Source organism: Natator depressus, chromosome 8 (assembly GCF_965152275.1).
Source record: "Natator depressus isolate rNatDep1 chromosome 8, rNatDep2.hap1, whole genome shotgun sequence".
NCBI lineage: Eukaryota > Metazoa > Chordata > Testudines > Cheloniidae > Natator > Natator depressus.
The window spans coordinates 100,259,187-100,268,782 of NC_134241.1; the positions used below are offsets into that span (position 1 = coordinate 100,259,187).

At 50.4% G+C, this 9,596-nt stretch overlaps 1 protein-coding gene across 1 annotated transcript; it reads right to left on the reverse strand.

Moving 5' to 3' along the window:
• Nucleotides 1-1,960: 1,960 nt before the first annotated feature.
• FOXD2 (forkhead box D2) lies at nucleotides 1,961-4,383 on the reverse strand. Its single transcript, XM_074962319.1, has one exon. It carries the CDS (start codon nucleotides 4,187-4,189, stop codon nucleotides 2,933-2,935), a length of 1,257 nt encoding a protein of 418 aa, XP_074818420.1. The 5' UTR covers nucleotides 4,190-4,383; the 3' UTR covers nucleotides 1,961-2,932.
• Between the last annotated feature and the right edge of the window lie 5,213 nt (nucleotides 4,384-9,596).

Genomic DNA, 9,596 nt, shown 5'->3' on the forward strand with positions numbered 1-9,596 from the left:
GGGCCTGGTATGTTTGAAGCCATCATTGTTCTAGTCAATGAGCAAAGGGTGGAAGCCTCAGAACAACTATCAGTTGGGTTTGCGTAACGACTGGTTTGCAATCTGCTACCTCTCTTCTAGGAAGAGATTTGCCCTCCTAGGGGAAATCCCAAATACCTGGTGCAGAACAGCACCGCTGTCCTAAGCAAGATCTGCCCAACGGGGTTTTAAATGCAATGTCCTGTTGATTAACTCTGCAAACCAGACACACTGGCTCTACATTTTACATGCCCGATGGACCGGATTTCATCCGAAATGCTTCTCAAACTATTTTCTACCAGCCACTAAATTCTATATTTATTTAGTTCCCTGCCACAGTTTCCCACCCCCCTTCATCTCCCCCCCCCCGGCTCTTTTTAAAAATCGCTCGCTACTTTTAAAATAAAAACCCTGATGTATAAATTCTCTCCTTTCTCCCTATGGATCCCACATTATTGAAACCAACCTCATTCATGAAAGAGGATCGGAACAAAGTTAGTCTCTCTTCACTATCTTCAGTATTTAATTCTAACTCCTTCAAAGGCTCCGGGGAGAGAGAAAGGGCGGGGGGGGGGACCACCCCTCTAGTAATGAGCTTGTCAGAAACACCCCCAACCTAGCCATTTAACTACTTGCACGCAAGTTCTAGCCAAAGACAAGGGGAGGCCGGAAGAAGAAAAGGGCTGCAGAGGCTCTTCAGTGTTTCCACCATGTGCTTGGCAATCTGCAAAATAGATTCATTGGCCTCCTCTTTTCTCCCACGTCGAGCCTTGTAGCCCCTTTTGTAGGAGCTGGACATGAAAGGGGACAACCAAGTGTCCGACAGAAGATCGCTTTTCAAAAGCAAATGTGCGTGAGAGCGAGATGTGAGACCGCTCGCTGGGCGCCTATTCAGGGGAAACAGCCCCTTAAGCAACAACATCAACAAACTCAGCTGAGGCTCGAGGTGGATTAAGAGAGATGTAAAATGCTACACGAATCCCCCCCCCCCCCCCCCGCGCACACACACACACTCACCCGCGACTGCTCCTGCCTGTTAATATATTGATCTCTATGGGGCCGGAGTCCATTGGCACAATGCGAAGCTGGTAAATGAATATTGGGGGGGGGGGGGTGGATTGAATCAGTCTGGTGTAATTCACTGAAAGCACAAGGCTCTTTGCGCACAACTTCCCTGCTTGCTGCACAAGAGACCAGGATGCTTCTTTAAAGTAACCCGATTGCTTTCAAGTTCTTGCGTGACAATACAAAAAAAAAAAAAAAGGGGGGGGGAGGGCAGGGAGCGTTGCAAGATGTTTATTTACTTTCGTAAGTTGTTGCAAAATGTAGGCAGAGCGCTCGAGTTTCATTGGGCCAGCCGAACTCCTCGGGCCCCAGGAAAAACAAAATCCTTTCAGCTATTTTCCCATGGGTCAACGTTTCCAAACAAAATAAAAAGGGGGAGAAAAACAACCCCCCCCACACACACACCGTATTCTCTCCCCTCCTTCCGTAGGAACAGCCTGGCAACAGCGAAAACAGGAGTTCAATGGGTTGCCCCATGTAGAACCAAAACTAAAAGTCTAATAATGGAAAGGAGATTTTATAAACCTTGAATTATGATTTTTTTAAAAGGGGGGGCATGTTTACAAAAAGAGCAAAAGCCAAATTTAAACTTTTAAATTCTGACCTGGTAAGAAGAGGAACTAAAACATTTACCCTGGGAAATAAAACCAAAATCAATATATTGATGACCGTCTGTCCTTCTAGTCCGCTTTCCTCAATGTCTATTGAAGAATTCGGTTCCAATTTAGGCCAGCTAAAACCTAACGAGTTTGGTGCTTCAGTTTAGCCGGAGCTTTGGTTTTCAAGTAATCAGAAGCCTCCCCCCACGGAGATTTAAGTGGTTTTATTTTTAAAAGTTACTCCGTTTCTAACTTGTGTCAATTGGATAGCTACATCACTCCGTTCTGAGGCCCGGAGTTAGGGTGGGGGGTGATCAGTTCTTACATTAAGAAAATACATAAGAACGAACCATCGTTTGGGGTTTTGTTTTAAACAGTTCACAGACATTTATTAATTTACACCATGGTGGACAAAACTGCGTTGGCCTTTTCCACAAAGTATTCACAGATTCCCCCAATAAAATAGATAGGACGGATGCACAACCAGTGAAGAGAGTGGAGTGGAATCTGCACATTATCTCCCCAATAATCTATATACAAATAATTACAGATACATTTAAAAAAAAAACACCCACCCGCACATTTAAGGGGTGGAAAAACTGGGATTAAAAAAAATGAAAATTATAAAGCTTCCTGATATCTCCGATCTTTTAAATGTGTATTTGAATACGTCTCATTCAAAAGGTCCTGAGTTTCACGGATTTTTTTTTTTTTAAATATACTGGATGGTGCCTTAGAAGTAAAACCAATCAAACCAAGATTAAAAAAAAATCGGATCATTAAACATTTTCCTCGAGAGGAGAAAAATATGCATACGTTTGAGGAAACCCTTAAAATCAGAGCTTTGAAGGAACGCTTTTTAAAAATACCCAGACATTGTAAACTCCCCTTGTAAGTTTCAAGCCCAGCTCTCTCTCCAGGACGTTTGCAACCCGCAAAGAAAATGTTTCCAAGACCCGAGATCGATTTTTTAAAAAAAATTAACAGCTATAAAATGTTACATTTTAACCAGCTGAATTTCCCATCGTACAGTATGGACACTTTATAAATGTACTTTTGGAGTCGGAGGGGGGGGTGGTTTATAATTCTTTTTCGAGCAGAGGGAAGAGATACAGAGATCTGGATGCGAACGAGACAAAACACAAAAAGAAAGATTTCCTACCTTAAAACACAACAGGAGGAGAATTTGGGGGGGGGGAGAGTATTTTTTTTGAAGGGGGGACTTTTTCTGTTTGTTTGTTTGTTCTCTTTTAAAAGGGACAGCTACTCAGAGTTGTGATTTTGCTGGGAAAGTTCTGTCCGGGCTGCAGGAGAGACTCGTGGGCCAAGTTTAAGGGGTTCTGTGCCGGTGCCAAAGCAGGAGTCAGCATGGCCAGGACTTGAGCCTGGCTCCCAACTTGGCCCGCGGCGTAAGGTGAGGAGGTGGGGGAGCTGCTGTGGGGCTGCGGGGCCGCGCCCCCGATAATGTTGTCTATGGAAAACGAAGGCCTCCGGGGGGTGCTGTGGCCGCCGCCGTGGCTGTTGTCCGCCTTGAGCGTCTGCAGGAGGGCGGCGGCGGCGGGCAGGGCGGTGGGGCTCAGCTGCGGGTGGTAGAAAGGTTTCCTGCAGCTCAGCTCGCCGCCCAGGAAGGAGGGGAGGCTGGGGGCGCCGGAGAAGACCGAAGCGGCCGGGGGCGGAGGTCCGGGCAGGGGCGGGCAGTGCGGGGGCTGGAAGGGAAAGGTGCCCCCCGCGCCGGGGTGGGGCGGATGGGGGTGGTGGTAACTCTGCAGCTGCAGGCCGTAGTTGTAGCCGTAGGGTCCGTAAGGGAAGCCGGGCAGGAAGGGGCCGGGGTCCCCCCCGGCGCGCAGCAGGAGCTCGGGGTGCGGGGGGTGCAGCGGCGGCTGCTGCCGCTTGAAGCGCTTCCTCCGGCGCAGGAAGCTCCCGTTGTCGAACATGTCGGCCGACTCCGGGTCCAGCGTCCAGTAGTTGCCCTTGCCCGGGTTGCCCGGCTCGCGGGGGATCTTGACGAAGCAGTCGTTGAGCGAGAGGTTGTGGCGGATGCTGTTCTGCCAGGCCGGGAACTTCTCCCGGTAGTAGGGGAAGCGGCCGCTGATGAACTCGCAGATCTCGCTCAGCGTCAGGCGCTTCTTGGGGCTCTGCAGGATGGCCATGGTGATGAGCGCGATGTAGGAGTACGGCGGCTTCACCAGCGGGTTCTTCCCGGCCGCCGGGGGCTTCTCCCCGGGCGCTGCGCCCCGGGCGCACGCCGGCTCCGGCGCCCCCGAAGGGGACCGCCTCTCCGGGGAGCCCCCCAGGCGCGCCTTGCTGCTGGCCCCGGTCCTGGGCAGCCCCAGAGGGTCGCCGTCTTCGTCTTCCTCCTCTTCCTCCTCCTCGCTGAACTTGCCCCCGTCCTGGGGGGGGCCCACCACATCGATATCCGCGTCCTCCAGCTCGGAGAGCGGCTCCTCCTCCGGGGAGTTCTCGGACATGATCCCGCAGCCGCTGCTCCTGCTCCTGCCCAGAGTCATTCTCGGGTAGCCGAGCCCGGGCTCCCCCCACCTAGCGGCGGCCCCCGGAAGGGTCCCGAGGCGGCGGCGGCGGCTGGGGCTGCGCGGTCCTCCCTTCTCTCTCCAACGGGGCACTGCCGGCAGCAGGCTCCGGCTCCTTCCCCAGCTTCCCGCCGCTCTCCGGGCGGGAGAGAGTCAAGGCAGGATCCGGGTGGCGGCTGGAGGGGGCGGGGGGGGGGAATGGGAGTAGGAGGGAAGGACACAGAGGGGCTGGGGGCTTGCGATCGCTCCTTGGCAGAGTCTGGGGGAGGGAGGGGCCCGGGGAGGGGTGGAAAAGGGGATGGGGGTGGAGGAGGGGGGGCTGTGGGAAGGCGCCCTCCCCCCCGAGCTCAGACCCAGCGGAACTTCTCACACACTGAGAAGCCTGCAACTGTTCCAGGGGCCTTTATACCGCAGCCAGCGCATCACGTGCCGCAGCCACCGCCGACATCCGCCGGCCGCCCCTCTCTGCCACTTACCCCTGGGGGCAACCCGGGCCAAGCGAGCCCCTTCCCTTCCCTCACACCCGAGCCGCGAGTGCAGCCGGGGGGGAGGGAATTTCCACCGGCCGTAGCTCTTCCCCCCCGGGCTTCTGCATCCATCCCTCGACGCCAGTCCCACCCTGCACCCGCCGCTTTGCTTTTGCAAAACCCTCACGCTCGTCCCTGGGCAAACCCACCTCCCCAGGACTTCACAGTCTCCCTCTCTGAGCCTGGATTTGCGGGTGCACGCGTTTCTCTACCCCAGCTATGCCGGGCTAAACTCAGCCCTTCCCAGCGGACGGAAAAGGAGCGTTAGCCGGAGACTCGCAGCACACCAATGCCACCCAACCGAAGGAGACGCCCCACGCATATCGCTTTGCTCCCTACCTGAAACATCGCTCCAGGCAGGTTTTTTTTAGGCACCAAGTGTGACTGTGATATTTAAGTGCATCCTCATGCCCTGATCCTGTCCCTTGGTCTCAAGAATTCATTGAATGGGGAATGGGGGGCGGGGGGGAAATCACAGCTCAAAATACTGGCAGACCTGACTCTCCTGGGGAAAGGGGAGCAGGAGGGTGGAACTGAAAACACGCGGATGCTAAAATACGGATTGCGAATCAAATCCACCCCCCACACCCACTAAAACTGCACTCAACTAGAGAGCTAGGGCAGAAGGCTTTCCTGATGCAGCTCCGGCTACGTGTATAAAGAGCAGAGGGTCTGGGGGGGTCAGGGGACGCTTTCCGCATGGGGTTAACACGACGCTTGGTTAGCACCAGCGCGCCTTGCAGACCCCTAACAGGTCTTAAGTTTGCCACATGCAGGTTTTATGGTTCCCTACGTAGACAGACCGTTCCCAAGGAGCCAGGTTATTTGCACTGCCCCTTGGGACGGGAGCGCACGCTTTCCCAGGGAGATGCTCAGCTCCCTGCTGATTTAAAGAAAGCTGCTACCGGACAGGTGTTGGACAGAGAGGGGAAAATGCATCTTCAAGCTCAAGGCAAAGCAGCTCCCAGAAAGAGACTGTCGGAGGTAAGAATAGGTTCCCCAGCCATCGCCTTTCCCCATAGGACAGCCCAGCTTTCGGGCCCGATCCTTCTTCCCGTCCCTACCCCCAGCCCATCTGGGGGCTTATCCAGGAATGTAATATCGATGGCACAACATATTAACCGGGGGCCACGTATTCGGCGCAGGCTTTCCTGCCCCGCACGGCTGAAAGTCCCCCCAGATCACCACCACTTGGCAAAAACCGAAATAGCCGAGAGCAGATCAAAAGCTGCTTCCGTGACGAAGATCGTCCAGGCAGCGACCCCGGTTGTACCTGCGATGAACCCCCAAGCAACGCCGCTAGCAAGTGTCTTTAAAACAGAAGGGAGAGCTAGCTCTCTGTTAAATGAGAGACGCCGTGCTTCCAATCCATACACGCCCTTTTTAGCACCTTGATGCTGGCGTCAGCGCGAGTTTTCTGTCCCTTAGGAGGCCAAGCTATTTTCTATTTCTAGCGTCCTCCAGAAATTCCCGTCTTATGGCTGAAAACAGGGGGTTACAACCGACTGCAATGCACCAACCAGCAGGGTCCCTCTCTCGAGCTATCGCGACGCTAAATGAAGCAAGGGATGGAGGAGAAAGCTGTGATCAGATGAACCTCGCTAGACTGGAAAGACTTTATTTCAATCCGGCTAATGAGGCCCGTGGGTAATGTCCGCACACACGGCTCATCCACTTTCTTCAGTATCACTTTCCTGTAGGTGCTCTCATAAAGGAAGCTGGGTTAATTCACGAGATTTACCGATTTTTCTTGTGGCGAATTGAAGGGGGAAGTGTAATCCAATTAGTTTGTAATAGGGGAGTTTTGTATAGGGAAGAGTTTGCAGCGCCTTCTTCAACTCCCCCCGATTACCACCACTTTTACTCCTGGCCCTCCCCGCAAAACGAATGGAGACGTTTTCCCTTGCAGAATTAGGGGGCATATGAGTCATCCCTGAAATCGACCAGGCTAAGCGTGTGAGAAAGGATTAATCGCATGAAGGTTGGCAAAGATCGGGCCACTGCCGAGAATAATTCGAATGCAGTCCAGGGCCCGCGGGGGGGGGGGAATGCTTCGCTTCACACAGGTGTGAGAACGCTTCTGTAGACAGAGTCCTGGGTGGGGAGGAGAAGCTCCCGTCGGATACCAAACAACTGGAATTTCAACAAGTGGGATTTTAAAAAGAGCCCCACATTTAGCAGTGTGAGAAACTGCCGTGATGAATTGCAGCTCGCTGCGGCTGAGGAACAGGTGCGACCATTTGGTGGTCAAATCTCCAGCACTAATACCGCTGAACTGGGCCAAGCAGCTGCATCCTCCCCGCTTCCAAATACCGCTCACAATTATTCAATTCCTAACGACTTGGGCACAGGCTCGCTACAATTAGAGGGCTCCTTAATAAAATTTCAGCAGTGCATGCCAGGCATTGTCCTGGACTTCTCAAGTTTAAATCGATATGCAATAGCCCGCATCCCATAAACAAACTTAGTTCCTTTTTGTAGCACTGGAATCAAAGATAGGTTTTATTTACCTTTTTTTTTTTTTTTTGGTGCAAAAAGGCAACCACTTACTGATTCAGGGAAAACCCCACGTGTGTAAACACAACAGCTGCGCTCCCTCACTTTTACACTCCTTTAATCCCAATAATGTGCATTGGGAATATATTTTTTTAAATTCTAAATTAAGGACTAAATGCTCCGGATACTTGACATCTTTTCTATCCGCTTTGTTTAAATTAGCTATTGAATAATCAGAGCCTTGGAAATCCGATAAGGAACGACAAATGTAAGTGCCGGGGCGACTTTTCCTACCTTTCTTAAGTAAAAGTAATAATTTTGCCTCCCCTGCACAAACGAAAGTGTTAAAAAATAAATAAATCCGAAGCAGCTGCTAGCGATTCCGACCACACACACAAAACGTGCTATTGAATTTCCGCTTTGTCTATTTCATGACTCAAAGTAACTGCCAGGAGCTGGTGTCTTTATGGGCGTGGAAAAAACTTTGATTTTAAAATCATTAAGTAAAGGTAAAGAAGGCAGCTGTTAAACCCTCCCCTCTCCTAGATTTTGCAGCCGAATCGAGAGCAGCCAGGGTGAGAACCATCCGAGAAGAGGCAAAGACGAAACTGACAAAGGATCCTTTGGAGTTGAAAATCTCCAGTCCTCGCTATATAGAGAAGCCTGAACTCCTGCCTGGTTGAGTCACGTCCGAATCCAGTTCGATCGGCCTCAAAATTTCCTTTCCTTTACGTTGGCAGGCTCAGCTCCCCTCAGAAATCAACAGTGGAAATGAACCAGATGGGCATTCTAGGACCATAAACCCACATCAATTGGGCAAACAGGGCAGTGCCCATGCGGGGTAAACGGGGGGGGGGGGCACGAAAACCAGTCAAACAGCTGCTGCCCTGTCGAAACACCAAATACAATTCGATAAATGCCAACCGCGTGTAATGCCGAACAGGCTCCTAGATAAACCACCGATAGCTTAACTCAATAATCATCAACTCATCGGCCAGGGCGACGGAGACACTTCGCTGATATTACAGACTCCCGTGGGTTCAATTTATTGTATTTATCCATAGAAACCCTTAGATTTGAAACCCGGTAGGGGCTACGCGACCAGAAAGATTTCAAAGAAATCATAAATACAGGAGATTTTTGTTTCTAGGGAGGCAGGAAGGCTCAGTTCAGCTGGTTTACTCTAGAGAGATGCAATCAGCTCGCGTTTGTCAAATCTTCTCAAAGTGTATACCTCAAATTCCTCTCTTCTTTATCTTAGAGCACGCTGAACTAAAGTAAAGCACATGGGGAGTGAACAGACTTTAGTTCTAAATATCACATGCCTAGATCGGCGATGACTGACATTTCTAAGGAAAAACAAAACTCCATTTCAGATCAGCAATGGCCTGAGAGGAAACAGTCTGAAGGGCACTTTCCCCTTTAACTCTAAAAGCACTTCGGTAGGTCCAATTGATTTGAAGTTCATAGCCTCAGTGCTCAGTTTTATCCCACCAGATTGGCTGCTCATGTTTGTGGTGGCTTATTATGGACACACACACACGGTACTCTGCACCTAGCCCTTCTGAAAGGAGTGTGGGAGAAAGAGCCTGGACTGACATTATGACAGATGGTCACATCACAGAATTTTTTCCAAGTTTTTTTTTTTTTAAATGGTTAGTTGGCATATTGGGCTTCAAAATGAGACTGACAATAGGCCAGTCAAATTGCTGAGGCACTAGTCTATCCGAAAAGGGATGAAACTTATGTCTAGACAATGCTTTCTTTTAATTTTCCAAATACTTTCAGGTTTAAGGGAAAAAACAAAACCAACAACCCTCTCCCCAGGCGCTGTCTCTAGGCAGGGTTTCTATTCAGTTCCCATCCTCAATTCCCCCCCAATCTATCATCTCTCCCCCTTTTTATATGGATTTATAAAATATTCTAGGGGGGAGGTCTGCCGTCAATTTTACATTATAAATCCATACTCAAGTTTATTTCCTGTGTTATTGTTCCCTGATGTGACGCCTACACATTACAAAAAAGTTAGACAGCAAGAATAAGTCAGCAGATCAACTTTGCTAACCCTTCTTCCTTTTCATTCTAAACTTCTGTTATGTTCTTTATTACCCCAACCGCGTGGAAACTTTTTAGGCTAATGTTTATTTGTTGTGCATTTCTCCTTAGTGAGGGGATACAAGATTTCTCCCCAGAGCTCCACATTTTAAAATTTCCCTTAAAGTTTAAGACAGACTGCCTAATCACAAGATCTTTGCCTTTAAATAAAACCATTAATTGCTGCTTCAGTCTTCATGAAACTGGTGGAAATAGGTGGGGGCCTGGCCGATCCCACTGATTTCAGCAGGTAAAATCCCCTCTGGCTG

Excerpts from the sequence above, each read along its gene's own strand:
- FOXD2 (XM_074962319.1), bottom strand. The coding sequence starts at position 4,189 with ATGACTCTGGGCAGGAGCAGGAGCAGCGGCTGCGGGATCATGTCCGAG.